The sequence below is a fragment of the Python bivittatus genome, unplaced genomic scaffold (assembly GCF_059951505.1).
Source record: "Python bivittatus isolate LINGU-HERP-01145 unplaced genomic scaffold, Pbiv_v1 ctg000840_np1212, whole genome shotgun sequence".
NCBI lineage: Eukaryota > Metazoa > Chordata > Lepidosauria > Squamata > Pythonidae > Python > Python bivittatus.
Window position 1 is genome coordinate 1133260 of NW_028277113.1, and position 21450 is coordinate 1154709.

The following is a 21450-nucleotide window of genomic DNA, read 5'->3' on the forward strand; positions in this document are numbered from 1 at the left end:
TGCCTTTAAAAAAGGCATTAAGGCCAGATTTTTTCCACAGGCCGTTGGGTCCAGTTGAGTAGAGACCATTTTTGGTCATTTAATTATTGTGTTCAGCTGCCGTTTTATATTCTATATATTGGGTAGGTTTTTTTAAGTTAAGTGGTTATTGTTTTGGTTTATTGATTGTTTTTTTTTTTGCTGTACATATGAGACATATTGTTTGAGTTGGATGGCCCTATAAATCCAATCAATCAATCAATAAAACAAGCACTTAGGCCATCCTTCTCTTTTTTAGAATAAAGAAGGGTAGGAATGCACTGGATTGCCCTCTTTCCCTCCTCTTGTGAAAACTGATATCCTGACCAGATCTTGGTTTGATCCAACCAGGCAATTCTTATATTCTGATATTAAGGAATAAAAGAATGGGCACAAAATATGAGCACAAGGAATCTACAGCAGAAACTGCTTCTTGCAGCTTCTACTTGGATTAGTGATGCCTCATCCCTGATGTTGCCATCTCAGTCAACGATACGACTACCTACTGATTAATTGTACACCAAGAATCAAGTGCATACTATCTCTTCAGCTAAGACCCTGGCAGGAGAGAGGCATTTTCAATTTTCACACCCGTGGAGGAGGTGAGGGATGGCAGTTTGCAAATTAGTAGGTTTTATTGGTGATTACATTCTGGGTTCACCTATTTTTAACTACAGATGATACCCTACATGGACCTTACTTACTTGGCTGATCGTATTTCAAGTGTTCCTTTGAGTTTTTCTTCACTATCATTTTCAAAGTACATAAGCCTGGACTGTCGAAGGACAAACCACCTTTTCTTCCAGTTTCTTCTGGACAGTGTAGATGAGCCCCCACCTTTTTTATTCAGCCAACCTTGTTTAAGAGCTTCCTGTTTTGAGCGGAACCATAGGAAAGTTTCATCTTTCAAGACACACCAACGGCGCTTCCATGTATTAATTAAGCCACCTGCCAATAATGAAGAAGACAGGCTTTAAAACAGGCTTGTTTTAAAAACTGATCAATGCTCCTAAGCATCATGAAAACCTGTCTTTCAAGTATGCTAGTACATACTTTTTTTTAAAATTAAAGAACTTCTGAAAATCTGCTGAGGAACTTCAGAATTCCAAAGGACATATGGTGAAAATTCGATTTAACAGATGAACTGTTGAAGGAGATGCCAGTTATTCCTGACTCCAGTAAACAGAAGAATACATAATCTGCAATAGCATCATTAGACAGATAATGCAAATTGCAAAAATATAATGGAGGCTTTGTTCACTGCATCAAGTTAGTTGCATCAAGGTCCATTAAACTGAAGTTTCACTGTACTTACAAAAGCTATGGTCTAAGTAGCCAACCAATATTAAAAATGGAAAACATTATATAATGTATACATGTAAACACTGTATTTATTACAAATAAATAGACCTATTCTGCATTTAACAGCTGCACTCAACAGCTGGTCACAGACCTTCAAGCTATCTTCTGTTATGACTGCACACACAAAAAAGCAATCTGTCTTAACTGATTCACTTAGCACTTTGGTGGGGGATAAGCACTGGAGTTTTAATGAATTGATTTAGCTGCATTAGTTAGAAGACTTTAAAGAGAAGGTACTGATAGGCTATCAAAGACTGTTTCAGTGAAATTCATCATCATCCAGGTATAGAAACTGAAATTGGTCATTGCCATCATGACAGCTTTTGCTCAGAATGATGTGATTTAAAGTTGGGTTGGTGATACTCAAAGCTATGAACTGTAGTCCCCTTTTGGAATATTTCCTTCTAAAGTCTTACTTTAATTCAAAAACATGGCAAGATTTTTTATCATTGCACACCAATCAGCTCAACTTTCCATCCTGTCCCATGTTTTTTTAAGGATCTGCAGTTCCTATCTATATCAGTTCTACAGGTTTTAACACATTCAGCTCCATCATTTTTTCCCCATTTTTTCAAACCTGCAAAATCTGCAGGTATTGCTTTCAGTTCCATCTCTACAAGCAGGCAGACTGAAGCACTTCCATAGCAGTCACTTCAGTTAATTAGAATTAACTAATTCTAACAGCTGGATCATTAAAAAATTATCTGTAAAAAGGGATCATTTTGAGTATTTAAAAATGACTGCACATTATCCTATTTCCATTTGTTTCCACTCAAAAGAGAAGTAAAGCACTAATACTGGACACTTAAGAAAGAAATCCATTTTATTTAGTCTCTTGAATAATTACCTTTCATATACAAAAAGCTATGGAAATAGGGCAGGCTGACACAGCTGTAGACAGAGTCCCTCCGATATGAAAGTTCATCATCTGTATCAAATCTTGAGTCAAAGTCTTCTTCACTGTCTTCAAACTGGAAGATAACCAATATAATAAGTGAAATTGCCTAATATTACAATTGTAATCTGTAATTTTTAATTTCTATTAATTCTGATAAGTAATTTACCTATCAGCTATACAGTACTATAATCATGGTAAATAAAATTAATCAAATGTAATTTCTGATATATAATATAGTTATTTTAAGTGTGATTGCAAAATAGCTATTGCCATTTTCCTAAAATAGAAATTTTCTATCATGGTAAAAATGGATATCTAACTAAGCTTACAAAGGTTTATTTTAGAGCTGGGCAACTTTTTTTTCCAGGCTGCAGGCAGCACTTGGCGTTTAAGAAGCATATCAGGAGCCATATGTTCCAAAAAAAAAAAAAAGGTTGAGGCCAGAGCAAAATGGAAAAAAGAAAGATAAAAAGAAAGATAAAACTAAACTAAAAGTAAATTTAATTAAATCCAGTTAAAATTACACCCATATATTTAATATTTTTTCCACTTAGGTCACATTAAACATAATAATTCAGCAGGAACTTTCTGAGGAATTTTGAGCAGGTACATACAGTTCTCAACAACAGATTATCTTGGTATGTTTTTTGGATACCCTATGTGGCAGAAAACATTTTCTGAGTTATAGTACAAAGTTACTCATCTGTTTTTGTAAGAAGTAAATATTACATGTTAGGAAATTCTTATCAAATGCAAAGTCTTCTGGCGCTTTCCTAAAGGACTTTTTAATAAGTCAGATAATTTAAGACTTCCCCATTACACAATGTATAGTTTTGGGAAGTATTTCATTTCCTCAGTTGTGTTAAGTCAGTTACACCTATGAATTCAAAGGGCTAATGTTTACAACGCATAGCAGCCATTAAAAGAAGCCTCAGGGAAGAAGGGCCATGAATGACGAGAAGACTGCCCAGCAAAGCAGGAAAAGAATTCGGTATAAAAGTTAATACCTAGGATTGCGAATCAAGAGAATTGTTCTGTATTATCTATGACAACAGCATTTGTCAAGATTAAAATTACTGTTATCTCCAACAGTATGTAAGGCAAGAAAAGAAGTACTCACAGAAGACTGAGCTCCTTCAGAACTAAATCTGTATGCTCCCGAACTGTTGTATGTCCCTATAGAACAGCGATAGTCAGGAGACCACTGACTACTGTGAGAATTAGAAAAGGTCACACTGCTTCCAGAAGTGATAGCACCATCTTCATAGTCATCCTGGTCGTAGTCATAGTCTGCATCAGGAGAAATAAGCTCTGCAGCATTGGTGGGTTGGCATGAAACGTTTTCTGGCATGCAGTATGTGGACTCCCCACTTGAAGAGTTATGGAGACTAAGGGAATCATGGCTAGAAGGAATAAGGGTATTGTTGCCAGTGGCAGGACTAGCTGGAACAACTGTGTCATTCATATATGGGTCCTCTTCTGAAGAGTCATCGCTTGTCCGGATGCCACTTGTCCTTTGATCCGAGTGGCCGTGCTCACTTGGGTTAGGCGAATCCTTGAAAGCATCATCATCCGCTTCAAAGCCCTCATCAACTTCCTCCTCAGGATATGGCTGGCTAAAATTAAAATTGGGTTTTTCAATGCCTGTACTGCCATTCAGTTCACTAAGCTCTGCACAGAAACTGCTGCTTACAGAGAGCGTTCTTTCAATATTTCGGACACATTCATCTATTTCGTCAAAGTTCAGAGACTCCAGGAACTCTTGTGCTGCACGACAGGCCTCATCTTCCAGGCGTTTCAATTCTTCATCTCGGAGCTGCTGCAGCCTCTGCAATGATGCCTCTGTCAATGTTAGTTCTTGTTGTTCCTTCATGCGCTGCAGATCTTCAATTTCTTTTTCCAGGCGCAGGATCTCCTCCACCTGCTTGTTTTCTTTTTGCCTCTCCAGCTCTTGCTTTAGTTCTTCTTTTCGGGTTTTCTGAATAGCTGCAAGTGCTTCCTCAGCCTACAGAAATGGTGCAGAAATCATCTTTATCATAAATTTTGGTAATGTGCTATTTTCGAACCACAGGGGGTTTCCATCATCAAATGTTTATCACAATAAATTAATCTAATATGAACAAAGTGGGGAAAAAACATAGCTAACCTGCTGAGCAAGAAGTTCTGCTTCCATCTTTTGTCGCTTTCTAAAAGGATAATTAGAAAACATCAGAAAGGATATAATCAAAAGAAAGGCATCATTAAGTAAGACATGGCTTCTGAAAACTTGTCAATAGTATCTACGAACCTTTCTAAAAATCTGCTAATATAAATTGCTTATCAGATATATTAAAGCAAGTATATATTCCATACCTCTCCTCCTCTTCCTTTTGCCTTTTTTCTTCCTCTTGCTGTTTCTTCTCCTCCAACAGCTGTCTATAAGTACGGCGGGCAATCTGACCTCGCAGCTGTTTCTGGAAGGTGATGGCTGCTCTCTTCAGCAATAGGTATCTCCTCCTTAAGTAAAAAGCTCTGTAATTCTTCTGTATGATAATCACGTAGTAAAGGACCTTTTTGTAGTGTTTTCTGAAATAAGATGCAGACACTATGTGAAGAAGACATAATGGAACAACTGTTTGAGCAATCACTACTAGTGCCATAAATTAAAGATTCCAGATAGTAAAAGAGGTCTGTGGACTCAGCTCCCATAAACATTCTTTCATTGTGCTTCACATTACTGGTCCCCTGGGAAGACTAGAGCTATTACAAAAGGGAAAGATGCATCTTGACTAAGCAAACACATTTTCATATAATTGCCCTATTAGCTTTTATTTGTGGCCTACCAGTGTTGTTGTTGTTGTTTTATGTATGTATGTAAGTATGTATGTATGTATCAAAATTTATTTGTCCTTAAGAAAAGCATTTCCGCTCTTGGAAAGGACATATCATTCAAGATATATAGATACAAGCAATATACACATGAAAAGGAATGACCTCATTGCTCAAACAGCTATTGAACAACTATCTATTGACTTATGAAGGGAGTAAACAGATGGAATCTACTCCTCAGACTTTTGTACATAATAAATGACATTAGGCAAGCAAATCAAATATCATAATTCAACTACCTAGTCCCACCATTCTTTGCTCACTGAAAAAAAAATGTCTTCATCTACTGGATCATTCTTTTTTTCCTTCTACCGTGGCAAACATACTAAGAAAGCAACACTCTATATCTCCTTTTTCCAAAGAGCATAAACAGAATAAATTGGAATTACCAACAAATTATTTATAAATCACAATTAAATGCTTATAATCAGATGATGGTATTCAGAGCCATCTCCAAGTTGCCTAGAAAACTTCTGATCTGTATGTGTTGGAATACAACTTGCAGGATTCTGACCATCTTGCAAATTATAGGAGCTGTAATTTGGAAGGTGCTAGATTGGGAAATGCAGGTCTACATGATGATTGACAACAAACACCACCCCTACATAGGACACAGAATATTCTGTTATGCAGTGATCATTTTATAAGAAATCACCAATATATTGTGGCCTTAGCCTCTATATGAAATACAATTTTAAAACTATCTTTCAAAATAAAAAGTTCATGCTGAAGCACATTTCAAGTTTCACTGCTATGCTTCATAACATTTTCAGTATAATGACCTTATGCGCTTTATGAACTGTGATGTTTTTATTGCTAAGTGGCATCATTTTTATTTTTGTTATTTTTGACATCTATTAAAAACCTGTAAATGGATTCTGTAAATTATGTACAATTTAAATGTAATAATAATAGCATTAATACAGTACATCTCATCGCATCAGTTAAAATTTAATGCAGCATATAATTTAAATAAATACTAGCACAGCATAATACCTGTACTTGATTTCTGTATCTATTTTATTCCAGAAAAAAATGCAAGGTCTTTTTTTTTTTTTTTTTGCAAATATAGACAAAGTACCAAAACCCACCAAAGCCTAAAACTATTTAACTTTAAAATTCTCACCCCAAAGAATGTAGTCATAAACAATCAGGCGCAAGGCGTGATATAGGCTGGAACCTTGGTTCCACGGCAACTGCCAAAAAAATCTTCAATTTTCTTTTAATCTTGTGCCTCAGGAATTCAAATCTGCAATCTGTCAGAGTTTATACTAACTTAAATGTTTTCGAGTCCAACTCAATAATACATAGCTCCTAGTTCCTTACCGTGCCATATAGCCTAAGACATGTGCTCGGATGATCATGGCTGCTTTGTCAACTTCTATTTCTCGCTGTTTTTCCAACGTATGTTCCAAGGATTCACGGAGAAATACCTGAAAATATGTTCAAAATATTTATTTGCAATATATTGAAGTATTTATTAAAAATCAATTTCAATGTCTGAGAAAAAAGTGGACTAAGGTGTTATTTATGTATTTGTAAAATTTATCTAACCCCCTGAAACCAGCTGGATGCTCGGCAGCTTACAGAAATTGTTAAAAACAAGATACAAATTGAAAATGAAAGTTGATTAACTAACAATATTAAAATTAAGAATGGTGCCACAATATGTCAATCCTCCAAGTCCCTCTGGAAGGTCCACATTTTCATCAAATTCCAGATGTCACGAGGGTAGGAATCATAGGTGTTTCAGGGGGCAAGCTGTTCCAAAGGACAGTGGCTGCTATACAAAATACTCACCACTGGTCCCCATCACCCTGTACTTTCTGGTAGGTGGGGACCCTCAGTAGGCACACCCTAGTTGTCTGGGTGGGATGGGCAGAAACTATTGGGGAAAAGCAACATCTAAGATACCCAGGCCCTGAGCCATTCAGGGCTTTATATGTAGTGACCAGCACCTTGAACTGTTCTCGGAAACCTACTGGTAGGCAGTGCAGCTAAGGTGTAATGTGGCAGTACCGAAATCAACCACTAAACTTGTGCAGCTGAAATTTCTGGGCAGTCTTCAAGGCAGTACCAAGTTATACTAAACTGATCAAGAGATGACAAGGACATTAGTGATCATCTTCAGTGCATCCTGTTCCAGGAAAGGCCACAAGTGACACATCAACCAAAGCTATGCAAAAGTCTCCTGCCCACAATCTCCATGTGCTCTTTAAGCAGGAGCCATGAGCCCAGGAGAACCCCAGACTGCAAACTGCTCTTTCCAGGGGAGAACCCCACCAAGAGTCAAAGATGGCACAGCCCTGGAATCAGCCAACCTCTGAATCAACAGCTACTCCATCTTGTTTGGATTGAGTATGAATCTGTTTTTCCCATCCAAACCTTGACAGCCTCCAGACACCAGGATATAATTTCCACTGCATCTCCTAATGGGCTTGGGGTGGAGATGTATAATTGAGTACCATCAGCATATTGATGATATTTCACTCTAAACTGGCAGATGACCTCTCCCAGTGATTTCATATAGATTTTGAACAGGATAGGGAAGAGGAGTGGACTCTGAGGCACTCCATAACAAAATGCTCAGGGGTCCAACTTCTCCCTCCCCACACCATCCTTTGCTTCTTGCTCAGAAAGAAGTGGAACCACTGTAACACTGTCCCTCCAACACCATATCCCTGCAGGTGGCCCAGAAGGATACTGTAGTTGACAGTATCAAAAGCCACCATGAGATCTAGGAAGGAAAGGATGGTCATACCACCATCATCCAAGCCATGGCAAGGTCATTCATGACAGCAACCAATGTGGTTTTTGACCCATGCCCAGGTCTGAATCCAGACTCCCAAGGTCCAAATAAACCATATTCTCCAGAACCCTCTGCAACTCTAGCCCACCACTTTCTCAATAACCTTCCCCCAAAAAGGAAGATTACAAGTAGAATGGTACTTATACAGTTTTGTTGGATCCAGGCCTGGCCTCTTGATGAGTATACAAACCAGTACTTCTTTAAGGAACTCTGTTAGCCCCCCTTCTCTCAAAGAGGTGTTGACTACAGCCCAGATCCAACTCTCAATCCCATCTCTGGTTGCTTTAATTAGCCAGGTGGAGTGGAGGTCCAGTCAATAAATGGCAGAACTAAGACAGCAGGTGACCCTGTCCATTTTCTTGGGATCCATGGGCTCAAAGGTCTTCCAGATAAAACAAGACATCATTTCTGTCATCTCAATAGATTGTCATCTTGTTTGAAACTTGGAGTGGATGCAACAATTTTATCAAAGAAATGCTCAGCCAGATGATTGCAAATTATACTAACTGGATTGTCCACCCCATCCTTCCCCAAAAGAGTCCAGTACATTTTAAATAATGTAGCCGGCCAACATTCTGTTGAAACAATAAGGGAAGGGAAGTTATTACACTTTGCTGCCCTTAATACCACAGAATAACTTGAATCTGGACTCTTACTTGTGTTTGGTCAAGTGCAGTTTTTGTTTCCCACAAGCATCACTCCAGGGGTCTCTTCACACACTTTAATTCATGGGGGTCCCTAGTAAACTAAGGAACTGCATAGGATCAGTGGACAGCAAGAGACCGTTCAGGGGTGATCTTGTCAAATGCTCTAGTTACCTCTATATTGCAGGTCAACAAGGTGCCTAACAGAAGTACTCTTCAGTCACTGGGGAACTCCCCAAGCACTGTCTGAAAACCTGCTGCATCCATCAGATATCGCAGGTAGACCATCTTAGTAGCTCCCTCCACCCTGCTGAAGTTGGCAGCCACAGTCAGCCCTCAGTACAAGGAATTGATCTGTCCATGACAATAGATTGAGGTAAACGTCCTCCAGAATCATAGTATAACACATCTGCTCTAAGGTGAATACCATCTGGAGTGTAGCAAACTATGTGCATTGGGCTAGTGATGACCTGGGACAAGCCCATGGTTGTCATGGCAGCTATGAACTCTTAAACCATCTGCAATTCCAAGGAAGGGAGGTGGAAATGACCCAGTATTAACAGTCTGGGTGAATCCACAAGCACCTGTACAAAGAGATTAATCAGCTCAATGAGGTATGCTGCAGTGCAGCTGGAGGACAGTACAAAAGCAGCAACCTCAGCTTGTTCCTTTAGCCTAGCATCACATGCAGGCCTTACATCTGGCCACCAAAGGAACAGCACTTCTTACAGTAGCTAGGGTTTCCCAGTAAATAATTGTTACACCACTTCCTGTGCTCTGGGTCAGGACTGATGCAAATCATGAAACCTGGCTGAACAGATCTCCATGAGGGTGACATCACCACCACCTTCATGCAGGCAGATCTTGGTAATACATGTCAGGTTTGTCCTCTCATCCATGATTAAATTGTGAAAAAGGCTGGTTTTATTACAGACTTAGCATTAAAAAGCACCAACCGAAGCCCAGAGTGCCCAGCAGTCTAGTTGCTTGGTTCTCAAGTTGAGACTCGGGAACTCGAAACTGTTTCCAATCCCTCTTCCTCTGGAATCATAATTAACTAGCTAACTAAACATCATGATGTTTAGTTCCTCAAGATGGACCCACTTTTCTGTTTATGAAGATGGAAAGCTTCTGCTATTAGGTTTATTTGTGCTTGTTTATAAAAAGTGTTCATGACCTTTGTTGCTTTGCCAAGATCTCTAAACTCCTGAAAGCTCCTGTATGGGTCAGAGTCAATGAAGATACTAAAAAATCTCTAATGCACATAGCCTACTTGTTAATGAGCAGTCTGCTTCAATCAGAAAAGTTGTTTACCTAGAGGTCATTAGTAATTTCACATTAACTTATGCTGGAAAAGATCTACAAAGGCTACCTACAGACTCTGCATAACATAGGATATGGAAATTGCAAGGAAATGACTGCAGAAACAAAGACTTATGAATGCAAAAGAAATATATTGGTTGTGCAGATTTACTTACATACTTACATTTGAAAAAGCTTATTTAGGACACAATTCATATTAAATAACTGGGAGTGGAAGTATTAAGGCTTTGCAATTGAGATTGTGCATACTCTGCAATCATATGTAACACACCCTCCTCATATAATTTAGGATTAGACAATATGGAGCCTGCATACACCACTGTTGTGGCAAACACCTCTCCCATATCTATAGTGTGCTCTGCTGATAGCCAGGATTAAATATATATGTATGTGTACATATATTTATTTGAAACATCTTTAAATAATGCAAGTGTTTTAAAGTGAAGTGCTGCTTCCAGTTACCTGCCATCTTTATTCTCTTGAATTCTCTAAGGCTCACCAGGGCTAGAGACATTCTAAGAAAATGAAGAGGAGATGTGAATTGTGGCTGGACTAAAACACTATCTAAAATCACTCCCAACCACATGAACAGCAATAACTACAAAGAAAAAGATAGACTGCATTGCTGCTCCTGGGTAAGAGACAAGGCTTAGGGATGAGAATGGAGGACAGAGGATAACCTTCCCAAGGTGGAAATGTGGAGACCAAGACCGGACTGGGAGTGACCCAATGGGCCTGGAGGATGGATAGGGAAGAGGGCAGCTCGGGTATACAGGGCTAAGGGTTGACTCAACATGGGGAAGACAGACAGGGTGACCTGGGCTTAGAAAGGATTTCAGAGAGTAAGTGGGGGGACTACTGAGCACTAGGGAAGAAAATGAAGAAACGTTCTCTGTGTTTTGGGTTGGATGGATGCTTATGTCAGTTAGGCAATACACTGGGGTTAGTTCCTTTGCCTCAGATACATAATCGCAGGCAAAAAATCTTCAGCAGTGTTAGATCATGACTGAACCTGCTAATGCGTAATACTGCCCACCTGAGAGTTGTGAAGAGCAGGAATTTATGCTATGCCCAGTCATATTTGTCTCTACAGTTGGGTCTGCTCATTGTGCAAATATTTCAGTTGCCATTCTGCTGATACCTCCAGAAGTCAGCTAGAAGGGCTTAATTGTTTTTTCATTCATACCTCAAGTAGCTAGAAAAAAACCTCTTCAGTTTAGAGAATTACATTTCATTTCAACTGTTCTTAACATCAAAATCCACAACTATCAAATTTATCATGTACTTATGCTGTGCAGGGATTAAATAGTTTACTACTGAGATCAACTAATGCTATTTGATAATTGGGCACAGAAACACAAACTGCTACAAGCTGTCTAGCTTTGGAACTTATGAGCTAATACAGAAGTTGCTTTAATCCTAGCTTTGCATTATCCATTCTTTTTTATTTTACCTTAGATTTTCCAAGTTGCCATTCAGTTTTTGTGCTATCATACAGATGGAGAAGGGTAGTACACTTCCCTTTTAAATCCTCAGGCAGAGTCAAATTTCTCATCAGGACTTTGTATCTGTAGAAACAAACCAATCATGTCATTTTTTATTGCTCCATTTCATTTTCCTTTCTTTATCTTCTCTTAAGCAAAACATAGCCCTACCTTTTGTGAAAATCCTGAAATGGCCTCCGCACGGGAAAACCTGCCCTGCGTATCCGTACTGTTTCAAGCATACCGGAGTAGCACAACTGGTTCAAAACTACATTCTGATCAAACTGGTCAGGCATCTAAAAATATAACATAATCAGGTGCATTTCATTAGCTGAAAAATCTGTGAATCTGTAAACAAGAGATACAGGGTATGTCAAAGAGTGGTACAGTCCGTATGAAGTGCATGAGCGTAGCTGTATTCTTTTTAAATACTGATTTTAACTAATGGTGTCATTCAGCCGGCAAAATAGCATCCTACAATGGAAAGGAATCTTCTTCCACTCCTCAAGCCTGTTCCAACGGGTAGGGAAAACCTGAGCAGCTGAAGCATGTACAGGAGTGGTTAATGAAGAGGTACCAAAGAGACGTTTGGTGGCACAAATACCAATCTGATCATGTAATTTTAGATGTAGCCCTTTGTACTTAAGATTGATTCTCTCTATCATTTATCCTCAGTTACAAATACCCAAATTCATTCTCATTCTCTCCTTCACTCCCTGTCTCTCTCTCAGCGTACATTCTATGTGAAGAACTTACATGTGTAAAAACTGATTATGTTCAATCAAGTTCAATCAAGGAGTTACAACAAAACTTGTATGAGAAGTTGTAACTTTGAAGTCTTTAAAAATGAGTATGAGGAAACATGATACAGATAGTTCTTGGGTTACAATGGCAGTTGGGGCTGGGACTGATGTCGCTAAGTGATGTGGTTGTAAAGCATGATGCTATGTGACCACACTGCTTGGCGATGGCAATCCTAGCAGTCTTGGTTGCCATCGTAACCCCAGGACTGTGCGGGTCATTAAGCAGAAAGAGGCAGGAGTCTCAGATAAGGAGTGTGAGGGGTGGCGGATGCCACAGGCAGGTGTTATGGAATGTGGACGGGTGGATGGAGGCTGCAGGAGGGCCAGTGGAGGCTTCAGACAGGACAGCAGAGCTGTGGGAGGGTGGGGAGGCCATGGGCAGGCCAGCAAGGGGTGCGGGCAGGCTGGCACAGGCCTTGAGTGGGTGCTGGGGATTGCAGGCAGGCTGGTGAGGCCCTTGAGTGGGTGCTGGGGAGTGTAGGCAAGCTGGTGAGGGTGGGGTGCTGTGGGCACATGTGCACTATGGAGTGTGGGGGGTGCTATGGAGTATGAGATCCTTGGGAACTCATACTCTGTAGCCGGCTCCTTTGGAGAAAAAGCAGTGGGAGCAACTTATTGGAGTGACTTGCAACCTTTCCTGCTGGCTTCCACAATGACTTTGCTTGTGGGAAGCCGGCAGGGAAGGGTGGAAATGGCAACCATGTGAGGTGGCTCGCTGTGACATCATAACTGTGAGCTGGGCACCTGGATCACAATCACATGACCATGGGGACACTGTGACAGCCAGAATTTTGAGGACTGGTGGTTAAGTCCATTTTTTTCAATGCCACTATAACATTGAACAGTTGCCGAACAAATGGATGTAAGACAAGGACTACCTGTATTACACTTAGATGGCAAAAAGGAAAGGGATTTCTTCCTCTCTCATAATACTGAACCAGGGATGATCAACTAAGAACATTGAATGGTGGGAAATTTAGAATAGAAAGAAGTATATAATATAGTTAAACTAGGAATCTGAAGTTCAATGTTGGGATTGCAGCTTTAAAAGGAAATTAGATACATTCATCCAGCATTATCAGTGAATACAAATCATATTATCACAATGCCTATCTACAGTATATTAGTTGTTAGAGAACATGAACTATAGGATGCTAGTGTACTCATGTTCCATTTATGGATTTCCCCACAGAATTCTGCAGAAACAGAATGCTGGGTTAAATAATTTATTACAGCTTTTTAAAATGTGTCTTTGTAATCTCAAAAATGGGGAGTATGGTATCATCATCCTTTGCTTTTTAGGCAGGATACATATTAAATAATCTGGTAGCCTTCAGACATTTCAAAGAATTGCAAAATATAAACATGTAAAATGATGTATTTTCTATCAAATGCCATCCTTTGTTCAGAAGAGGAATGCTACCTTTTCATTTACAGAGTTTTATTTTGAGTGTTTAATACTGGCCTTATATACAAAAATTTAGTATATGGGATTTGGGGACCATGGATTTAGTAAATGAGTCACTTATTTACTAAGTTATTGTAGAGACACAAATTTAATTAAGAGAATGTAATAATCTTGCTTCCAAAAGCAATAAGCCAAAGACACAATTACAGACCTAAGCTCCACCTTTTAAGCCTTCTCTGTTTAGTCCAGTCATCCTGCTTAATCCAATCACTAATTCCAATTCAGTGGCCTTCACTGCTGTTTAGCAATTCCAAATGGTTGACAGTAATAACAGAGTAAAAAGGAGCCTTGGCAATGATACAATTTCATGGCATCTCTAAGGAAAAATAAAGTGCCTTAATCTGCATTCCCAAGAGATAATCAAATCCTACTTGCAAATCAAATGCCACTGACACAAAATATGGGCTTAATTCCCTTAAGGCTTACTAAGAATTGTCTCATTTATAGAGAAATACTCCCCATTCTTTCCTTTTTTAAAAGATTGTGATACATGTTTTTACATACCATAGCCAACTTTTCCAGAAGACATTTGTAGCAAAAATTGTAAAATCAAGCAACAAGTTACTACAAATATTCCTAATAATTTTTGAGTAAGCATTAAGGAAAAAGTGTTGCTATTTTATTATTCTTACTACTACTAATAAAAACCCCATTAAAACTAAAACCTGAAAATCACTAATAAGTTGTTTATATAAACAGCAAAGAATTTGATGCTAACCTTATGAAAATTATTGTTTTCAAATTTATTTAAAATATGTTGCAGAAATGTGCAATAATACATACAGGAGAGAAAATTTAAAAAAAAAACCACTTTAAATGCAACATTCCATTGTATTACACTTGAAGAAAAAAGTTAAAATTTGTGCTATCAGAGTATTGTCTTCAGTCCCAAGTTTAAGCACAAAGTTCCAATACACAAGTGATGATGCCAACGAAACACAACAATAGCTTTTCAAAACACTTCTTTGATATTTTAATGGCAAATCTGTACTCCTTAAATGAATGATCAAAATACTTTAAACAGGCAAAAATCTAAGTTCATTAAGTTATTTATTCCTATCACTCCTTTCTGAAATAGATTCTATTTTTACATACATGCTTTCTATAGCCATGAAGTATACAAAATGCTTTGTAGTGCCATGAAATTTGTACAAATGTGTACAAATTATCTATAGCCATAAATATATAAATTTATGTTAGGAAATACAAAAATGCAAAGTACATTTATAAACTGTATTTTTTAAAACATTGGCAACAAGAAGTTCCCATGTATATCCTTTTTTCTCCCCTGAAATAATTTAAGAGTCCAAACATTTGGAATGTTTAGATTGCATTTCACTGCACTGTCCAGGAATAAGGAAATTAAGAAATCTGTACTTAGCACACACATCTGTCTACTAATTTATACTATTTTATATTCAGCAACAAAATATTTACCTTCTGTCTGGAAGCAAAACAAAGTATAATCTCAGAAAACTCAAAATCTCCTCTACAATAGCAAAGATCTTGGGGTAGAGTTAGCAGGGAAGAGAAGGTAGTATGGTAAGCTTTTCTCTGTTGCAAGTTTGCACCCCGTGCAAATACTTTCCTGTGTCCATTTTCTCAAAACATAAGAAACAATTCAAATCTCACAACACCAAATAAGTAAGTTATCACTCACCAATTTATAGGCGTTGTGGGTGCACTGCAGGTTCATATTTCGCAGAGGCAAAATTCATATGGAAAGTAACTGCCACACTGACCTTTTCCCTGTACTGCTAAAGACACTGAACAATAATGAACACTATTCCTAGTGCTTTAAAAAGTGCTCAGTTGCCATGACAACCCCTCCCTTTCTAAGGATAATTAGTATGGTGTGTCTTTCAGATCTGATTGGGAGGACTGCACAAGGAAATATGCAAATGAGTGACACAAGGGCAGTTCTCCTTTGCTCTGTGCTGCAGAAATGGAGCTCTGTGTATCTCAGAAAATGGGACTGCACCCTGGAACTACTTAATTTAAACAATGTCTGCAGCACAAGAGCCAATCAATGGTACACACTGATAACTAAGTTGAAAATCTCAAGACAATTTGTATTAGAAGTCTTGCAGATTCCAATTATCTCACTGGAACAAAAGTATGAGTTCAAAACAAAACAAGGTCGATACAAATGAAACTTATCTTGCAGTATTTCTCTCAGAAACTCTCCATTATTGCTCACAAAAGATTTACTCCCTGCTGTTTAGTACTTACAACTCTTGAGCATAAAGGCAACAAGTACTGGCCAATTGTAGAGTGGTACAAAGTTGCAATTCAGTGTGCCATCTTTTAGAAAAGGCTCAGAACCAAGATTTGGTCCATGTGATTTGGATTTCTTTCAAGTCAGACTTGATAGCAACTTTGGTATGCAAGTGGGTGTGAATGTTTACCCTTCTTTATGGCATAATGATTCAGCTCAGTTGACTGAATAATTTGGAACTTTTAGCTTACATAGCGTTTTCTCGAATATGCTTCTGCTCAGGACATGTGTGTTTATTATTGTGTATAGGTAGTTCCCAGTTTAAGAACGAGTTTCATGCCCAAGGCCCATCCTTAAATCGAATTTGTATGTAAGCCGGAACAGCATTATTGTATAATACTGCATAAGTAGTATTGTGTAATTAACTCGAACCATTATGTATTTAACTTGAATCACTGTGTATTTAACTCGAATTTTGCTACAATAGGCTCCATTCTTAACTATGACTTGCCTGTAACTTGGGCATTCTTAACTCGGGGACTACCTGTACATTATTCTGAAATGAATGATCCTGGCTTGTAACAAAATAAGAACCTAGATTATCTCTGGCACTAGGTATTGGCTAATAGTTTCAAAAAGTATCCATCTCTAATCTGGATACATTACTCTTTGAAGCCTCATCTCCCCATCCTTCAGTGACAGGAAATCTGTAGAACTTTTACACAGTTCTTGAACCAATGTCAAGCCCACTGATCTATGCAGAACTTTGGCAAGAATTAGTACTCTTCTCCTAGCAGTCCATTAGCTGAGGAAGTGATTGAAAAAGGGCAGTAGCAGAAAGACAGAGGGTCGGGCCCAATCTATTAGTGACATATGATTTCACAGATCATCTCTGAAAGAATGGAGCACTCAAGAGAAAAGAGATTCTTCACCCCTGTTTGAGCTCATTTCTGATCTCTCAGACCATAGTTTGGAAAGTATTAGAATCACTCTGAAGTTTCTTTAATCTCCATGGCTACCTAAGAGTCACTAAAAAATCAAATTGCAAACTTTTATTATTCATGACCATCAGACTTGCTGCAAAATTTTTAATGAGGTGGGCAGTGACAAATTTGATATATAAACATAAATAAAATACAACTTCTTGAACTGAATCTTCAGTGACAGTCTGCACACACAATAAATACAATCTAGATGGAAGATGGACGCACACCATCTTTTAAAAGACCATTTGAGAAAAAAAGCACTAAAAAAACAACAACCAAAACAGGTGGTACTTCAATGAGAAACAAGGCGCCAATTTAACTCATTAGTTAAGGAGATGTTCAAATTTAGTAAAATAGACCTGTGCACTCTGAAGCAAAACTTGAGAACTGAATCCTAAGCACCACACAGCCCTATAAATTAAACTTGTATGCCTCAAGCCAAAAGTAATTTCTTAAATAGCTGCAAGCAATAACAAATATGACCTGATGATGGTGGGATAACCGGTCCTCTCACAGCACACTCATGTATATACATAACTATTCAGAATACAATGGTAATTCCAGATAATTATTTACAGGACTGAATCTTTAAATAGCTTTTATACTGCATTAATTACATACCAATTTTATACTTTCCAACGCAAGTACAAATAAATATTGTAAAAATAAAATAATATAGGACTCAGGACTCTAGCCATCAGCAGGATAAAAATCTGGATCACAATGGATCCTAGGAAATAGCTAGGTTTAGGCCTTTATGGTAGGGCAATTAAAGGTCTGCTTATCTAACTGCTAAGTGATAAACAAAATCCTGCAAGTGTGACTTATTTTTACTTGTTTTCCTGTTTCTGTCTGTAGTGTCCAAAATGAGCTCCTAACAAGAAATACAGTTTTTATCTGTTCCTAATTTAGTTAACAGCATGATCATCCTTACTTCTGACCATGTGAGAACTTTCATACCATTGCTGGTAAAGGAATAAGAAAGAAATCCTAAAGCCATGCTCTGCAGTGTTTCTCAACCTTATTCTTCCTTCCAACCCAAGAGAAAGTGGGATGGAAATCAAATAAATGGGGTTGGGACTCGTCTATCCATCAGCAGGATAACTGTCTAAAACCTGAAGCAAATGTGGTATGAGAGAAGAAGCTGGCAGAAGAAAGATCAAGTTTAAAAATGGCTGGGTCAGGCTGAGGGCTGTGGCAGAACATTCCAAAGAAATTCCCTTCATGCATAGGCATGGGAGAGGCAACTAGGCAATTACTCAGAATGTTGCTAATTCCACCAATTCTAAGCCCCCCCCCCCCCGTTCATGTGAAACAGAGAAAGCTACTGCTGTATTAAAAGATCAAAAGAAAAGTCTAGAAGTCATGCTCTGCATGCTTTTCCAACCAGGATGATGGTCATCGGTCAGTGATGCCGCAGTGCATTCTGCACTGAGTAGGAAGTTGGACTAGTTAAACTCTGAGGTCCCTTCCAACTCTATGTTCTATGATTCAACATTGTTAATAGCTTGGTTTTTGCTAGAAGTCTTTGTAGCTCAAGCCTTCAAGTACTTGAACATTATATGATTGAGATTCAGATCAGATTTCTTCACCAGATAACTATCTATTCTGAGCTGTTTTGCGTCCCTTGACTTTAGTTCCAATAATGTCAAAAGAGTAAATGTGAAAAAAATTAAACCAAGAGCAATTTGCAATAATAGTGTCAAAACATTTCAAATTCAAACCATTTTAAATACAAAATGTCCTCATTTTGAACTTGGAACAGTTCTTTCTTAAAATGGTTGAGTTTTAAATCATTTCTGATCAAATCAGTCTGCTTCAAATGTGAAATAATCGTTTCAATCTCAGAACAGGGCATTTTGAATTCCAAACATTTTGCACATCACTAGTTCCAAATATTTTTCTATTGTTATCAGGGTTGTATTGGTATGTGATTTTAATTACTCTATTTATATTTTACAGAGAACATCGTAACTGTTGTATTTTACAGCTGTTAAGTGCCAAGAGTGACAAGATGCTTGTGGTGATATGTAAAATAAATAAATATTGTATCATAGCTCATTCTATCATGAAGAATTGTACAATAATTTAAAAACAGTATTAAATTTGTTTGTAATTCCAAACAAAATAATAAAAAACAAACATTTATGTTTTCACAAGCCATCAAATAACCATTTCCATGTGTGTAGGAGCATCTGTAGCACCTACAGACATCCCTTCTTACAAGTTATTGGCATCTAGGCCAAGGTAGTTCTAAAGTATAAATACAGTGGTACCTCGGGATACGAACGCCTCTACTAACGGACGTTTTGGGTTACGACCAGCTTCGGCAGGAAAAATTTACCTCGGGTTATGAACTTGCCTCTAGTTACGAACCGGATCCGCGGCCGTTTTCCCTGCTGCCACGCGGTCGCGACTTCCTGTGGGCGAGGTCGCGGTAGCAAGGAGACGTTTGGTGAGGCTTGTGGTGTGTTTTGCGGTGTTTTGCGAAGGTTTTTGCTGTGCGTGTTAGCATGGCTCCAAAGAAAATGCAGAGCAGGCTTGGCGGGAATAAGGCTCTGAAGAGAAAATTGCCTCGGGTTGCGACCAAATTCGGGCGGAGGGCGGAACGGATTAACCGGATTTACATTGAACCCTATGGGGAAATTTGCCTCGGGTTGCGACCAAATTCGGAGGGCGGAACAGATTAACCGGATTTACATTGAACCCTATGGGAAACTTTACCTCGACTTGAGACCAACTTGAGTTGCAACCAGAGTCACGGAACGGATTAAGTTCGTATCCCGAGGTACCACTGTATGCTGCAGTCACTTCAGTGCAAAGGCCTGTGAATTCAAATCCCAGCAGAGCATATGAGAGACTATCTGTGCCTGATAAATCCCAATATGGATGAAATCAGTTGCATAGTGCTTCCTAATGCTCAGTAGCAATCATAGCATTAATTTCCATGTTGTCTTCATGAAGAGGAAAACCTCCCGTCTAAGCTTCCCCAGAGATGTGTTTTGATTAATCACATTTGCTCAAAAGCTATTCCACAATAACCTAAAGGTCAACCTCATCTTCTATATTGGTATGTCACAGCACAGAGAAATCTGTGGATTGCACCTGCCTTTAAGGGATGTGATAGTGATCATACTTTCAAATAAGAAGATAGATTCAGGAAAAAATGTAAATTTGATTAACATATTTAAGAATTAATTAATTCAATATAATACAAATAGTATTATTCCCCATATATGTAGCAATTCCTCCCTTCTGTCAGATTGAAATTACAAGTCAGTGGCAAGTTCTGGAAAGATTTCAGAGGGAACTCTGGACCTTTCACAGGCTTTCAATGTATCTGTAGATTTTCAAGTAGTTCCCTCCCTTCATAAATCATACAGGTCACAAAGTTAAAAGATTCCTAATCTCTGAATAAATCCATTAAAGGGAACTAACTCATATGAGGAATAGAGTTTTTATAATGTGCAAATAACACAAAATTATATGTAATCCAGTCATGTGTCAGGTATGTATGTCACAAAAAATAAAAATAAAAAAATTGCATGGAACAATGGAAGTGGTTACGAATAGCTAGTCTTTTGGATACCTAACAAAAACTGGAAAGAATTGTGGAAGGGATTGAGAGGAATTGGATGAAACAAAGGGCAAGTGAAAAAAATTAAATCTAGACAGGATGAGCTAGCACAAAGAATAAGCTGCTAATTGGAAATTTTACTTGTTTCAGTTATTATTTTAAAGTATATAGATGTAACTTCAAATGTGAGTAATTTTGTGCAATAGAATTGCAATATTTATCTACTTGTTTTGTTAAAATAATAAAGCAATACCTTTGCAATACATATGGATGCCAAATCATTCCCATTTCTAGAAATAACGTATTTCTACCACAAGGTAGTATTTAATATTAATCTGATATTTGTATAGAGGAGATGCTTATTCTAAAGGGAGCTGTTTTATGACCATACTTTATTCTGTAAAATGTCTTGCTATAATTTTATACTTAATGTAAACACACACAGCACATTGTTCAAATTAAAGTAGCCAATTATATTAAAATATGATACAGCAATTGACAATTGTTTGAGCTCATGAAAACATGACAAAGAAAGTGAACATATTGTAAAAAAGAAGATAAGTTGCTTCCATATGCAGGATTTGAAATGTCCTCTTAGAAAATAAGCTCTTCTTTTATCACAGGAAGGATAATCATAAAGTCTCCAAAATAAGATCCCCTCAAAGGAAGTTCAAAATATGCAATACCCTATTTAAAAAGAAATGTGGTATTTCATATAATCACACACCATAGTTCATTCAAGGCTTCCAAGAAAGGACTCAACTATCAAGCAAATACATGCAATCTTAGATCATCTACATTAACATCTAAACAAATATGTTTTCTAGTTTTTATTTACTTCATTATTTTATTATTTGATTTTTTCCCCACCACAGTCAAAAGACTCTTGGTGGGTTACAATCCCAACAATAAAATGTCCATGGTATAATTACAATTCCAAAAGAATAAACCATAAACCTATACCCCACAAAGCCACTTATTAAGCTACATAT

The 21450-nt window shown here is 37.9% G+C and overlaps 1 protein-coding gene across 1 annotated transcript in view; it reads right to left on the reverse strand.

Moving 5' to 3' along the window:
- MYO10 (myosin X) overlaps nucleotides 1-21450 on the reverse strand; it is a 163383-nt gene that overhangs the window by 23106 nt on the left and 118827 nt on the right. The window contains exons 20-27 of the mRNA XM_007426876.3: nucleotides 11578-11702; nucleotides 11376-11490; nucleotides 6473-6579; nucleotides 4631-4843; nucleotides 4425-4464; nucleotides 3399-4283; nucleotides 2228-2351; nucleotides 723-966 (exon numbers count right to left, since the gene is read on the reverse strand). Coding sequence (XP_007426938.1) covers nucleotides 723-966; nucleotides 2228-2351; nucleotides 3399-4283; nucleotides 4425-4464; nucleotides 4631-4843; nucleotides 6473-6579; nucleotides 11376-11490; nucleotides 11578-11702 — 1853 coding nt within the window. The remainder of the gene's footprint in view (nucleotides 1-722; nucleotides 967-2227; nucleotides 2352-3398; nucleotides 4284-4424; nucleotides 4465-4630; nucleotides 4844-6472; nucleotides 6580-11375; nucleotides 11491-11577; nucleotides 11703-21450) is intronic.